Consider the following 16,726-nt stretch of genomic DNA (forward strand, 5'->3'; position numbering starts at 1 on the left):
AATATTATGTACAATAAGTTATAGGGTAAACTACATTAGTAATCAATAGTCACCCAATTATTATTTTTATCACCCAATAATGAGAAGTCACTTAATTATTGATAAATTTCTTTTTTGGTCACTCAACAATGAAAAATTACAAAATGATTACCCAACTATTCAAATTTGTTTTTCTTTGGTCACTAGATGGTTAACCTAGAAATAGAAACACCAAAAATCCAAGATAATTAGGTGAGAGAAGGAGCAGCTTGAAACCATAACATTAGGATAACATATTCAAATTCCACTTCTAACAATTCAATGAGAAATGTTATGTTGAAATTTGAAACCAGGAAGTGTAAACTTTTCATAAGTGACCAGAACCACAAAGACATGCTTTAAATCTAAACCCCTTGGCTTCTCTTCCTAGCAAAACTGTTGCAGTAGAACAAGTTCATGAATGACATAACAATCTAATCATTCAAAGCTGGATGCTATCATATATAGAACTGGTAGATTCAATATTTGGATCTTCTAACGTGTAGAGACAATGAAATGGAAAAATGTATAGAAGCAACCATTCACTGCATTAAACTTTTTTCTGAAGGATGTAACTCCTAGCTCGAGCCGAACAGAAGAGACCCACAACACCTAAATAGAAACTAACAAAGGCACTTACACAGAACACCCAAACCAATATTGGTCCCTCAACTTCTTCAAATGTCTTCCCAGGCTCTGCAGGGGGGCTTCCTCTTTCACATCCCTCACCAGATGACTCCACACATAAGTCCGGGTTACCAGCAAATGCTCCGGGGAATCTTCGATATCCCTGGTTAACAGGAACAGATCCAGAGAAACTGTTATATGACAAATTCAAGAGTATCAGATCTTTCAGGGTTGAGATATTTCCTGGAATCTGGCCAGATAAGGAATTATGTGACAAATCCAAGGCCCTTAAGTTCCACATTTTCTCCAAACTTGGAAGCTGTCCGTCGAGATAGTTATAAGATAAATTTAGATATTCCAATCCCTCTACTTCAAAGAGAACACTTGGAATCTCACCCCGTAACAAGTTATCCGATAAGTCAATTCCAACCATCGAGGACACCTTGAAAGTGAAGCTTAATTCACTAGTATCAATGACCATGGCAGAAACTTTTATCTCAATACTTTTAACTGAAATAAATGGCACTTTAGGGTCTCTAACACTGTTACCATTGTTACTGCGGAAGCTAATATTGAAGTTACCATCTGGTATGAAGCCCGAGAATTTGTTCCCAGAGAAATCGATCACCTGAATTGCTTCAAATGTGAATAACCAGCTGGGTAGATTCCCACTAAATTTATTATGAGCTAGGGAAAGATACTTGAGGTTCAACCATTTGGTTATCGCGTCATTCAACGTTCCAGACAGGTTGTTGGAGCTCAAATCTACAACTTCCAGTGATTTTAACCCTGCCAAGGTTAGTGGGATTTCACCAGATATCTTGTTGTGGCTTACATCCAATATCTTCAAGCTATCCAATGCGTCGAGCTCAGGTTGAATTTCACCGGAAAGATTGTTGTTGTTGAGTATCAATGCAAGTAACTGAAAACACCCAACAATATCTAATGGAATTGAACCTGATAAGGAGTTGTGCGACAGATCGACCACTTGGAGATAAGTCAAATTTCCAATCCTTGCTGGGATTTCCCCTGTAAGAAGATTATGAGAAAGAAACAATGCTTGCAAGCTTTTCAGCTCGGTGATCTTCAATGGGATTTTACCAGAAAACCGGTTGTGAGAGAGGTCGAGAAGAACAAGGCCTGATTTTTCTGTTGCCTCTGCAATTTTCCCCGGAAGAGGGCCTGATAAATCATTGAAACTCAAATCCAATACAAGCAGCTTTTCTGTAAACACAAGTCTCGGAGATATGCCATAACTCAGGTGATTAAATGATAGGTTAAGATGTGCCAATGCTTCCAATGAGGCAATACAAGTAGGTATTCCTCCAACAAGAGAATTGTTGGCCAATGTCAGAACAGTTAGACTCTTTGTAGAAGCAGAAAAACAAGGTAAAGTACCAAACAACTTATTCGAAGCAAGACCGAGAAACTCCAATGACTGATAAAACTCATGAACATTCCCTGATATATAATTGTCTCCGAGATCCAAATGCCTCAAAGACTTCAAATGAAATAAGCTGTCAGGCATCTCCCCATTGAATGAATTTGAACTCAAATCAAGTTTTTCCAAATTACTTGAGAAGTTACCGATCCACCACGGCAAATCACCACCGAGTTGCCGGTTTCCATTCAAGACAAGTTCTCTCAATCGCCCAAGTCTAGTGATATTATCAGGTAGAACCCCACTAAAGCTATTGTGGCTAAGATCAATGGTTTTAAGACTAGCCAATGAACCAAAACATGTTGGAATTGTGCCATTGAAATTATTCCCAGATAAATTCAAGTATTCAAGAAATGATAGGTTACATAAACAAGGGAGCACTTTACCGGACAAGTTCATATTAGCCAGGTTCACAGAGACAACACGACCGGTTCGGTTTTCACAAGAAATACCAGTCCAATTCGTGCAATTCGACCCCACCCAGGTTGCTAAGCTCCGGTTAGGGTCTTGAACTGATGAATTAAAGCATAACAGTGAGGATTTGTCGTCAGGGTCAAGATCAAGACACTTAGTTGGGCTAAAGAGACACAGAGATAGTACTAGCATTAGCAAGAGTGGCACCGAAGGTAATTTTGAGGGTATCCAGGGGCGAAAAACGGGAACATCCCATTTGAGTTCCATGAGTGAAACCAACTCAAAACTAAACTAAACCGTGAAGAATCTACAGAGAGAAGCTAAAATACAAAACCCATTTCTGTAGATGCTCTGAAGAAGCTAAATGTTTGAAGCCATGAATCACAAAAAAGAATAATAATAAAAAACTCAAAAAAGAGTAAAGAAAAGCAAAGCAGAGTGGCAGAAGAAGTAAACAGGGAGGAAACCTGGAAGGCTTGAAGAGGCAGAAGCATGAATAAGGTGATGTGAGAGAGAGAGAGAGAGGCTTACCAGAGAAAGTGGAGAAGTTTGGCAGAGAGATAAGCGGAGGAATGTTGAAGTGAGGGAGTAGGGAGAGGAGGAGGAATAATTAGTAATTATGCAAACATTCTCTTGCTTTATTATTTATTCTGCTCTTTCAAAATGGACGTCTGTGGTGAAGTCCCCATCATTAGTCATTACATCATGGTATGATTCTTTTAATAACATTATTTATGCTCCATTCCAACTCATAAATTATAGGATAATACGCTTCAGTACACTCGAGCTCACCTCCTCCTATAATAACAATAATATTCATTCCAATCGAACTAAAACTCAATCGACTAACATATTAGTGTTTTTAATCTTATTTTTTTATTAGTGAACCACTAAAAGCCCAAAAGACAGAAACGAGTATGGACTTTGGGCCGCAAATGTGGGCTCGCTCTCAAGTTTAATTGGGCTAAGTATATAAGGAAATGAATTATTTAACCAAAAACATTTAAACAAAATGACTTAATAATAATCAATATAAATTATATTTGTTGTAAAATATTATAAAAGTATTTTTTATAATAATTTAATATTTTAAAATAATTATATTTTATATAGACTTAATAATAATCAATATTTAATAAAATATAATTTAAACTCACATATATTATATATATGAGAGTGAATAAGCGCACATTAGGGTTGAAAAGATAAATAAAACTAAACAAGATTTATACAAATACTCTTATTTATATTATTAAAATATTTATATTCTATACTATTAAAAAATATTATAGTAAGATATAAATTGTAATATATATTATAATGTTAAATTTTTATTAAAATAAAATTATAATATCAAATAAATTTATTAAATTAATAATTTATTATGTTATAAAATATAATTATGCATGATTAATATTATTGAAAATGATAATATTTGACATCAATACTTAAAATATTTACCAAATCAAATTATTACTTTTTATACCAATAAACATTTACCAAATTAGTATTTGTGTTTTGGGTTAAGCCATTTAGTTTTTCTTTTTTTTTTTTCTTTTTACTTTCTATTAACATGATCTTTTCCGTTATTCTCAAACACTAGGTTTGCATAGAGAATGAACTCTAAATTCACAAACTGAATTCACATAATGCAAACTTATTTATTTTCCGATGGGGAAAATTAATTCTCTTTATGGGCTAGATTGAGCTCTCTCGGAATATAAAATTTATTTGTAGGATTAAATCTCACTATAGAACGACATAGTAACAACGTTTGCTCTGGTATATTTCGACCTGACACATGGTATCTATTTATAGGGAACAAACACAAGAGTTCTAGTTGAACAAGAGAGAACAAAATAATAATAGTTTAATAGAAAATACATAAAGTATGGACAACACCACCCTTTTCTAGGAAATAGGGTTGTCGTCTATCGCATGCTAGATGAGCCTATTGGGTTTGTCTCATGTAGATACAATTATATGTAATTAATTCACTCAATTAAATTTATCCAACCCGGTAATCAATTTTCTATTATCAAAATATTATTTATTTTAAATAAATTTAATTAATTTACTCAATTAAATTTATTTTCTCAACTCAATTGTAATGTCGTTAAAATCTTGATGACTTTACCATGTTAGAATCTATGAGTAAATAGATTTAATTGTCTTGTTCAACAAAATTACAATGACTAATTAATTTAATTTTCACTTCGAACTTCAATTATTTAATTAAAATCAATTAAATGATAATTCGAATCAAAGAAACTTATTTAATCTCTAAGTCATCTGGGACCGCATTCAATATGAATAATGATACATGCAATTTATTTCTTTAATTCGTCGTTTTCATTCATTCATTGTATCGATTCAAATGTAATCCATAAAGGGTTGTGTTGAGCTAGCTAAGGGACCGATTGAACATATATAATTAGAGCTCAAATAATTTGTAATTAAGTTTTGACTCTTCATCTATTAATTACAATATTATTTAGTCGTGAAGTCAATCCATTAAAAGTACCACGACTAAACTCTCCCTATTATATACCAACTTATTTATGCTCATCCAATGACCTTATCATATGTGTGTTAGCATCATAAGATATCCTTAACCTCTTTGTTTAAATCTGTTCACCTAATATGATCCTATTTTATCTCATAGTAATCATTATGTCTTCCTTAATGGAAAAGTCAATTACTAACATATAGTAATTAAATCCTTCGTCCTAGACAAATAACTCCTGGCTACGCTACTTTTTCATCAACCATGTAATGCCTAAGACTGGGGATACCATTTACCCTTTATTGGGTTATGAATTTCACTATTGTAAATGAAGTCATACCATGCAGAAGTTGTATACCTAACGTACCAACTTTCAACACTATTACTAATTGAATTCAGTCTTTTAATACATCAAAGTATACGAGTCACACACACATAATCAGTCACTTACTCGGGGTTGAGGTACGTCATACTTTGAATGTCAGAAGAAATAAAATCCATAAATGGATCTAGGATAAATTCAACATGGGTCATATCCGATGTATTGTCAATCCAGAAAATCACACCTATGAAAGTCATCTATTTTAATACTCAAGATAAGAAATCCCCCCAATTAGACTTGATATGTAACACCCTCACTCATCTCGACAAATGGAATGAATGAGAGGTGCCACTAAAGCATGTGCTTATCAAAAAGCTTAGGTTATTTAAAATTTCAAATATTAAAACATTTTATAAAACTATACAAGTTAATTTAAAATTATTTGAGGGCTTTAGAAGCAATTTAAAATCATTTAGAATAGATTTGTGGGTGATTAGAAGTGTTCGAGTCAAATCTGAGCTTTAGTGGGCTAGAAAAACTCGAAACCGTGCAGTGACACAAATTCAAGGGCTATGTATTAGCACATAACATCTAGGTGCAAATACATGGGATAGGGTACTGATACATAGGACCTATGTATCGGCACCTGGGCTAAAAGCTGTAGCTTTTCAACTATTTCCTTGTCATGTTTCGATACTTATAATATAGGAACTAGAACCTTGATCCTTGAAGCTGAAAATCAATTCAAAAACACTTAAAAAACATATCCACACACTTCCATACCATTTTAACTAGTCTCAAAACATATAAAACACATTCTAAACCCATTTCAACTCAAATACACATTACAAACATATTCAAATGACATAATGATTCAAAGCTTAATTGATAATGCTAAAAGGGGTTGAAATATAAATTAAAATTTATATTTTACAAATACATATCTCGGTATTTATGTGCATGATGTGAAGAAATATAAGAATGAAACATTGTTAATAGTCTCTCTGTATGTGGATGATTTGTTGGTAACTGGTAGCAGCAATGATCTGCTTGCTGAGTTTAAGGAGAAGATGCAAGACATGTCTTAGATGTCTGACTTGGGTGAGATGACTTACTTCCTTGGCATGGAAGTTTCATAGACTCAATAGACCATCTTCATAAGCCAAAAGGCTTTTTCCTTGAAGATTTTGAGCAAGTTTTGCATGGAAAACTGTAAGCCAACAAGCACTCCTGTTGCTCAAGGAGAAAAGCTCACCAACAAGGGTGACTTTAAGAGGGTAAATGAAAAAGGCTATAGAAGCCTTGTTGGATGTTTGCTTTATTTAACAACAATGAGGCATGGCATTATGTTTGTTGTTAGTCTTTTATCCAAGTTCATGTATTGCTGCAAGGTGATCCATTTTAAGGCAACAAAAAGATGCCTATGATATGTTAAAGGAACTCTAAGCTTTGGAGTTAAATTCATGAAGGCTGACAACTTGAAGCTAGTTGGATACACAGGCACTAACTGAGCTAGATCAACAGATGACATGAAGAGCACATTTAGCTACTTCTTCACACTTGGTTCAACAGTGTTTTGTTGGAGTTCAATGAAACAAGATACAATAGCATAGTCAACAGTTGAAGCAGAGTACGTTGCAGCTGCAACAACTGTCAACCAAGCCATTTGGCTAAGGAATCTATTGAATGCTTTGAACTTGAACCAAGGGGAAGCAACAAATATTTATTGTGATAACCAATCTGTTGTTGCAATTGCAAAGAACCCTGTCTTCCATGGCAAGACAAAACATTTCAAGATTAAGAATCACTTTGTGAAGGAAGTTGAACAATCAAAATAAAGTAAAGCTAGTTTATTGCAGCTCTGAAGATCAACTTGCAAACATTTTAACAAAGCGCCTTGGGACTACCATGTTCGAGAGATTGAGAAATAATATTGGTGTCTGCTGCATAGAGGCCAAGGAGGAGTGTTGCACTATGGTCAGCAATGCAATAGAGTGCATGCGCATTCTCTCTAGTTTGCATGCTAGTCTTTTGTTTAGTTCTTTATAGTTTCATTTAGTTAAGAATGAACTTACTTTGTTTATGTTTTGATGTGTTTAGGTGCTGATTGACATGATCAACTTACTTGCAAGCAAAGTTTTACTAGTTACAAGATAATTAGTGGGAGTAGTTAAGGGTTTGGTTGTATTTGGTAATGCTATGACTTCATATAATGTATTTTTTCTTGCTGAAATATAGTTGAGATCAGTTTTCTCAGCATTACTGCACGTTGTGCTTCATTGTTCTCTGCTTCCCTTTCCCAAAAACACCAACATTATCTAAGTCAACCAACTGAAAGTTCCCCGTCAGTTTCCAGAGAAATTGTATTCTCCCAGCCCAAGGCTCAAAAACAACTACTCCTGCCTAATAATCTAATAACCAAGTGTTTTTTTTTTCAAACTTTTATATATTAGTTGTTGCACTCGATCCCAAAATCAATTCTCCGGATATTGTCCTTCTCTAGAAACTGTCACCTCTTCATCACTCAACAAAACTTGGCCGCATCATGCCTCCGCTTGCGGCTATGTTCTCCACAAGCTTCTGCAAAAGGATCCTTATTTTTAACCTTCTTAGTCGCTTTCTCCAGCTGCGATGAAATAGGAGAGCTAGGTCTCTCCTTGCTCAGTGTTAGGGTGATACTCACCGTCTCCATTAATTTTGAGTCGGCAGACTCTTTGCTTGGGTCTATTTTTAACCAAAACATTTTATTTTTCTAAGGCTAAAATAGTTTTTCAAACATTGATTTTCTCAAATTATTCCTATTTATGGAAATATAAAAACAAACCGTACGTATGATACATATGGTTTCCATCATCCATTCCGTGTGCATCTTGCACTACTTCTTGTGGCGCCTTAGAGAAAACTTGTTATGATCATCTTGCTGCGTTGCAACACAGGAGTGAGGATCAAGTTATGAGTCTTTGATCACTTAATCATATACGTTTCCACTTCTTGAAATTGCCATATGACCACTTGTACATCACAACATAAAGATTCCCAGGAAAACAACTATTTGATTGTAGATTGCTTTCACTGTCTTTAATCTTTTATGTTATATGCATGCATGGGGCCAAAACTTTCCAGATATATATATATATATATATACAGAGATGTGTTACACAATAGTGTCCTACCTGGAGAGCACCTGGGACGTGTGTGAGAGAAGTTAGTAGAGCTTCCAATGGAAGCTTGGAGCAATTGCTAGAGAGCATTAGAATATTCAGATTGGCCAAATTGAAGAAATAATGAGATCAGGAATTAAAATTGCACCCAAACAGTTGATGTATTGGTGGATCTTTCACTTGTCCTTGTTTGGAAGGGTTTTCCCTATAATAGCCTGGGGGACAGAAGACTTCGGCTCTTGAAACGTGTCAGTTTAGAAACCACCCATTGTGGAATCTATTTAAAAGGTAATTTGTCTCAAAACTTAGGTCACTACAAAATAAAAAGTGAGAATAAAATAAAGTTTGATGTTAAAGTTGTTTTTATAATATAAAATTTTTCAACCCACCATAATACATTTTATTTTTTTAATTATATTATTAAAATTATAATATTTAATTTAAAAATATTAATTAATTTGTGGTAATTATATATTTAAAATAATTAATATTGATATTATTTTGTGTTGCATATTAATTATTTATTATTTACAAATTATCATAAAAATAAAAATTGAATAGTAAAAAGTGAAAAGTATGGAGTTTTTTACAAAAATATTATAAAAAATAAAAAATAATTAAAATGTTATAACTTTTTTATTTACTAAAAAATATATATATTTTTTATTTACCAAAATATAAAAAAACAAAAAAAAAAACCTAACATCAGCCTGATCAGGCCAATTAAATTGGCGGCACCAAAGGTGCCAAATAAATTGGTGGCACCAATGGCGCCAAAGTCATTGGCGGCACCATGGTGCCAAAGGAAAAAAAAAAGTGTGTAATTGCTTTTTAAGTCCTCCTCATTTATTATTTTTTTTTATTCCCCTTCAACTCTTTTTTTATTTAATAACTCTATTTTAATTTAATAAAATATTCTCATTTAATAACTCTATTTTAATTTAATAAACTATTAAGTAATACTTAATTTTTTTAAATTAAAATAGAGTTATTAAATGAGAAAATTCTAATTAAGTGACCATCTGCAGTTTCAAGGACCTGATATGCAAATTTACCATTTTGAATTTTGAAAGTGAATTGCTTGTGCTTGCGCACTAAAATTGAAATGTGGCTAATTGCCTTCTAAGCCCTCCTTATTTATTATTTTCTTTTTATTCCCCTTCAACTCAATTTTTTATTTAATAACTCTATTTTAATTTAAAAAATTAAGTATTACTTAATATTTTATTAAATTAAAATAGATTTATTAAATGAGAATAGTTTATTAAATTAAAATAGATTTATTAAATGAGAATATGCTTCAAGGAGTAAGGTATGTATTAAGCCAAACATTAATCTGCGTTTGGTTATAAGTCCTAATAACACGAATAAAAAGCTTATTTAACACATAAGTTGTAAAATAATTAGACATAAAATAAAGAATAACTAAGACAAATTTAAACATACAGTTAGAAAATTGAGTAAAAATTCTCGTAAAAAATAAAACCTCTTCAAAATAAACGGAAAGTTTCCCTTCTTTTCGCTACAAATGACTAAAAATTACCGATTATAATTATTTTATATTTACTCAAGAATGCCTCATTAGTAAGCAATTTGGGTGGAATTGTAGAAGAAAATTTTGTAAAATTGATCAAAGTGATAGATGAAAGGGTGTGGTGAAGAGATGATGGACTACCAAGCAAATGTAAATTATTTAATTGAGTAATGGATTAACAAAAAGCTCTTCTTTAAACTGCAAACAACACCTTTATGTGTAGGATATGGCTTTTGTCTAGCACATAGTTCTGTCTTTTTTTAAACAAACATACATATTAAGATGCCACCATAAATATTTAATAATTTAAGAAAATTTCAACACCAATTATGTCAAAACAAATAAGCATTATTATGGGCTATGGTTAAAATTTTAAAATTATCAAATTAAGGTACAAACATTTCAAAATGATTCAATTAAGGTAAAATTTTTTCGAAAATGTTTAAATAAAAGCTATTCAATTGTAGTATAGCATGATTCAAGTAATATCAAGTAATAAAGGCTTCTCAGTTGTTAGAATCAATAGGTCTTCAAATCGTTCATTTGAGAAAATTGGAACCTTTCTTATTGGATGATCATAGTACTTCTCAAAAACCGGAATTCTTGATCAGTGGAGGAACAATATCACCATTTTTGGTTAATAAGATGCCAAAGTGGATGATTGACTCATTCCATATTAGAAATAATCGTAGGAAATTTTTGATGACATGGATTCTTATTTCTCAATGATATCCCATGATCAAGACAATTGGCTGAATCCCGTGAAACCATTTCATAGAAGTTCATTGATATCTTCTTTTTATAAAGCAAATTGGCTTCGATTCTTGAATAATCCACATCACTTTTGTTTCTATTGTAGCAAAAGATTCCTTTTTTATGTGGAAAAAGCCTATATCAATGATTATGATTTTACGCATGTACAATTCCTCAATATCTTGTTCATTCGCAACAAAATATTTTTTTTATGCGGTGGTAAAAAAAACATACTTTTTTTGGGGAGAGATACTATTTCACCTTCACCAATAGAGTCGCAGGTATCTAACATATTCATATCTAATGATTTTCCACAAAGTGGAGACGAAAGGTATAACTGTAGGAGATTTAGCTCCAATTTGAGTATTTAGTCATTTTTATGTGGAGTTTAGTGTTATATATGCATGTATAAGTAGTTCAAAATGATGATTTAATTTAATAATATTTGTTACATACATTTTTTTCAGGAAAAATATTGTTACATACTTTTTTATATACATCTCCTAAACTATACATCAACTTTTCAAACCTTTAAATTAGAGAATAATACATGCTTAAGTGCGCTTGAACTCACGCTTTCATGGTTTTTACAACAACAACAATGATGCGAACTGAGTTAAGACTCAATCTATAAAACTATGGCATATTTTACTTGTAATTGTTACATACTTTTTTTTTAATAAAATGCCCTGTCATTAATCAACGGAAGCATAAAAGCATCATAAAGAACAATATCATAGAGCACAATAAGATAGTCCATACCAAACAAAAAATCATTAGTTCTAATTAAGCTTAAACGTCTTAAAATGTCTGCTAATCTATTGCCTATATGCACTGCATACTTAAAAAATAAAGAAAAACATAAAAGAAGTATTCAGGCTTCATTCAAAAAATATCCCAATAAAGTTAAATCATTAAAGTTGCTCTTAAGTTTAGAAGTGACTAAGTATGAATCATGTTTTGTAATTATGTCTTAGTAGCCTTCATCTCACAAAAATTCGAGGGTTATAATAGTGGCTTAAGCCTTCTCCCATGTGGCAATATGCATAACTACTGTATGCCAAGCAAAGCCAACCCTTACCAGGTTGTCCACATCTCACACAATCACTTCTAAACTTGAGTGTTGTCCCAACCCATCAAAGGCCTCATTGGTGTTAATTTTAATCATAGAGCTCATGAGAGCCTACCAAAGTACCTACTATGGCTATTTAGGAAAGATAGGTCAATTCAACACATTATGACTCTTGAACTCAATCTAAATGCCTTTGACATAATCTAAGGCAATAAGTTGTGGAGTTTTCATTCCTAGAATAATTTCATTATTGTACACATTCCTAAAGTTCCAAATGTAAGCTATCAAGCTCATGAAAATTTTTTTTCTAGGAACTTATTGCAAACTCTAACCAATATACACAACTATCTGCATCAAAGTTCAACCATCATTAATGCCACCTAAAACAAGAGTGTAACGAGATACCTGACAATCTTAAAGAGCATGTATCTTTAATTGTGCACCATGTCTTCTACACTGAAATTCATTAGAAATTGATGTTGATGCTATTCAAGTTTTTGGTGGAACCAATTCATGTCCAAGTTGTCACGTAAACAACTTGATTATTGGTAGTATTCTAAGCTTTTGAATCTATCTCAAAAAACATTGTGCAGCCCATACACATTCCTCAACTTAGGAGGCACAACAGGAGCTGAGAGAGAGTCATTAACCTCTTTATCATTAAACAAATTGCACAAAAGAGGCTCATTCCATCCTCCTTCATTCATTTGCAATAATACCCTTACCTTTGCATCTCTCGACAATTTCCTATTAAAACTTAAGTGTTCCCTATTCAAACCATTCTTACCCCACCAATCCTCCTATATTTCCATATTCATACCATCCCTTACCTACCAATAGTAGTCTAATAGCAAACTTTTAGTGAAAGCTAACAAACTTTACCATGCAAAAGAAGGCTTAAGAATTTGACATAAAACACTTAGAAAGAAAGAGTGTCAGTATTATGAATTAACCTCCAAACTTTCCCACTAAGCAAATCAATGTTAAAAAGCCAAATGTCTTTAAAATCAAGGCAACATAACTTTAGGCATCCTCAGATTCTCCCAAGCAAGCATAATCCAACCTCGATCTTTCATGCCTACCAAAACCTGCGCATGGTACTCATAACAACATCAATAATAGTATTGCGTAAAAGAAACACACCTATGGCATACATAAATAATGTTTGAAGGATTGATTTGATAAATACCTCTTTACCCCTTAAGATAACAAACATTTGGATCAACTTTGTATCTTCTTATGAAGCCTATCAATCACCTTCTTAAAAGCATTAAATTTATTTCTACCAATAACAAATGATAACCCTCAATAAATTTTTATCTTGTTAACAACCCTCACTTTCAAAATCTTACAGATTGCAACTCTATGTTTATTTCGTGTATTCGAGCTAAAATACACCAATGATTTATCAAAGTTTACCTATTATCTAAAAGAGCTCTCCAAAAAAGCAAATAGATCTTTCAGTATTCTAACATTAAATGTCTTATTTCTAACAAACAAAAGGTTATCATCTGCAAAAAGGAGATGGCTTACCTCAAACTATTTTAGTTAGCTCTAATTCCCTTAATAAACCCCTTGTTCTGTGCCTTAGTAAGCAATGTCGATAGACCTTCCAAAAATAGTAGAAAAAGATCAGGTGATAAGGGGTCTCCTTGCCACTAACCATATTGTGGCCTAAAAAAGTCTGTCAATACACCATTAAACGAAAAAAATCGTTGAAACACATCGAATTATGTTCACAATCCATTTTTCATTAAAACACAATGATAACTCGCAAACCCTAATTCAAGTAAAAGATTTTGAGCTTAATAATCTGAATTGATAGCTCCATGATTGGGTTATTTTGATGCCCAACCAAGGCCTATGTAATTACACCAACATTAGTTGCAAAACTCGAAATCGTATTGTCACTTTGATTATCTTTTTGGGTTTGGAATATTAGATGGTTTCCCTTTAAGTTTTTTTAGATTCAGACCCTTCGAACTCTCTCTCTCATCAATAATTTTCTCAATGGTTGACTATTTTCTTATGCTATCTTTCCATGTTCTTGTCTTTAAGAGGTTTTGTTGAATCTAGTGCCTTAAGTGTAATATATTCGTTTGTACACTTGTAATTTTTTCAAACAAATTAGTTAATAAAATTATTCATGAATTATATTAATACCCTTTGTATATTGTCCTCACGTGGTTTTTGCATGTAAAGCAAAATAGAAGCAAATATTAGTTCACTAGTTGTCTAATGTTTAACTAATATTAAGTGGTATTACAAGGTCAGATCATAATACGAAAAGAAAACTTATATAAGTAGACGAACCTAAACATGTCTTTAGTCTAATTGGAAAGGAGCAAATCGATTGAAAGACTAATATGTCGTCTATCAAGCCCAATTGGGGAGATGTTTTGTCTTGGCATTAGAGCGGATGACTCTTAGAAGATATAAACATAGATGTGACTGACTGGACTAATAGTACATCTAACAAGACCCAAGAAAAATAGATCCTGAATTCGTTTGTGGATTTATTCACTTATGAAATTCATAGTGTAACATACTTTAATCTTGAGTGATGGACTATGTATTCATGACTTGTATACTTTGATGTGAGTAAAAGTCTGAGTTCCAATAGATAAGGAACCGGAAGCTAGTGCGTTAGGTATACGAATTTTGTAGTATGTAGCGACATTCACAATAGTAGAATTCATAGCCCAAGACATGGGTAAATGATATCCTCTTATTGGCATTACATGATAGATGAAAACTAAACGTAGTCATAGGTCATTTATTTTTTTGATGAATGACTTAATTATAATATGATAGTAGTTAACTTTTTATGAAGAAAGATGTAATGGTTACCATGAGATAAAATAGGATCATATTGGAAAAACAGACTTATCCCAAAGAAATTAAGGATATCCTATGAAGGTAACACATTTATGACAAGTTCATTGGACGGGCACTGAGCGAGTAGCTTTCGTAATGGTATGTAATTGGGGAGAACTCAGTCACGATACTATAGTGAAATGACTTCGTGACGAAATGAGTTTATAATTAATAGGTGAAAAACTAGAACTTAATTATAAATCATTGGAGCCCTAATCACATATGTCCAATCGATCCCTCTGTTAGATCGTTGAAACCATAAATAAATTGCATGTTGAATTAAATGAACAGAAATTGTCACATCCCAAAAATAGGGTTAAAAGAATTGAGTTTGTGATTGATTGGATTGGATTTAAGCCTGAACATGCATGATTGTTAAAGTCTGTTAATGTATGTTTTAACATAACTAAGCATGGTTTGTATGATCTATGTATGATATGTTAGAATAGGAAAATTGGCATGAAAACACGAAATAGTATATATAGGTGTCAATGAGTCATATGTAGGTTTGGCATGTTTTGTTATCTTTGCAATTGAATCCTGATTCTTATGCTATGTAATTAGAGTTCTTAAATGTTATGAAATGTCTTGAAAATTCGCAATCGATAATTCGAACACATGATAAGCATGTCTTTTACTAGGGTATTAATTTTTTATCAGTATATTAATTGCCACCGTATTAATCCATTATAAGCATATTATTTGCTACCATATGGAACTGTTATGAGCATATCAATTGCTACCATATTGATATGTTATAAGCACGCCATATTGTATTGCATCGGGTGAGACAATATGTACGAAGGAAGATTGACAGTTTATCTGCAACTATTTGTTGTGCAAACCACAACCATCAACAATCTATCTGCAAACTTGTTGTGCACCACAACCATTTGTAGTTTTTATCTTATTAAGTGCAAATATGTTGTGCATCTACAACCCATTGAAATTTATTATCTCCAAACATGTTGTGCATCTACAACCCATTGAAAGCTATTACATCCAAACATGTTGTGCATCTACAGCCAGTGGTAGATTTTATCTGCATTTTTGTGTTATGTATCCACAGCCAATGGCAACTCTCATCTGCAAACTATTGGTGGTTAAACCATAACTCGGTGTATAAGGTTGTTAGAGTTCAGGGAGAACTCCTATTGTGGTGTGTAGCAGAGTTGGGTATGCCTCCCTTTTTTATATATTGAAATTGCATTGCCATATACAAACATATGCATACATAAACTATGAACTCTAAATTGATAATTGATAGTGCTTCTTCTATGACTTGTTATCTAGTATGTTTTAACAATTGTTTGCATTAATTTTCTTGTGATAGAACTCACACTGAGCTTCAAAGCTCATTCCCTTTTTTTTTTCCATCCTTACAGATAACCCACCAGGTTAGGACACGGGCATGGCATCCAAAGAGACTCAACGGAATTGTTTGTTTTTATAAAATATCTTAAATTTCTCATTTAATATTTTTATTTAGAGACTACATTATTTTAATTTTGAACTGTGACTTAGGATTTAGGATTTGATTTCTTTTTATATAGCATGCATGACATCTTATTTGGTTTTAGGTTATTGAATTTTGGATGTTATTTAATTATGTATGAACTTCAGTTTTTATTAAAACTAAGTTAGATATCACTTTTTTTACTGCTAAAAATATAATTAAAATTTTGAGTGATAAAAAATGAGAAATTAACCAAGTTTTCTGAAAAGGTAATCACCATCACATAGGAAAGTTAAGCTAATTCGATTTTTGATAGCTCATGGATTTTTCTAAAAATAGACAAAGTCTCTTCTAAAGATAAACAAATGTTTTAATTTTGACTGTTTTAAAAACTCTAATCATACTAGGCCATCTTGGTGGTCAATGTAATCTCCAAAATTCGGGCCTAACGTCTAGGTCGGGTTGGGGAGGTTACAGAAATAGATAGAAATGATAAAGTTAGAGAAATGGGTAACATTTAGAAGTGAATGTGGTTTTCTCACTAA

The 16,726-nt window shown here is 32.4% G+C and overlaps 1 protein-coding gene across 1 annotated transcript; it reads right to left on the reverse strand.

Annotated features, from left to right (window-relative positions):
* Nucleotides 1-232: 232 nt before the first annotated feature.
* LOC105779765 (receptor-like protein CLAVATA2) lies at nucleotides 233-3,119 on the reverse strand. Its single transcript, XM_012603689.2, has one exon. The coding sequence runs from the start codon at nucleotides 2,765-2,767 to the stop codon at nucleotides 569-571; it is 2,199 nt and encodes a 732-aa protein (XP_012459143.1). The 5' UTR covers nucleotides 2,768-3,119; the 3' UTR covers nucleotides 233-568.
* Between the last annotated feature and the right edge of the window lie 13,607 nt (nucleotides 3,120-16,726).

This window comes from Gossypium raimondii, chromosome 4, assembly GCF_025698545.1.
Source record: "Gossypium raimondii isolate GPD5lz chromosome 4, ASM2569854v1, whole genome shotgun sequence".
Classification (NCBI taxonomy): domain Eukaryota; kingdom Viridiplantae; phylum Streptophyta; class Magnoliopsida; order Malvales; family Malvaceae; genus Gossypium; species Gossypium raimondii.

Bases quoted from the DNA above. Each gene is read 5' to 3' on its own strand.
- LOC105779765 (XM_012603689.2), bottom strand. From the start codon at position 2,767: ATGGAACTCAAATGGGATGTTCCCGTTTTTCGCCCCTGGATACCCTCA.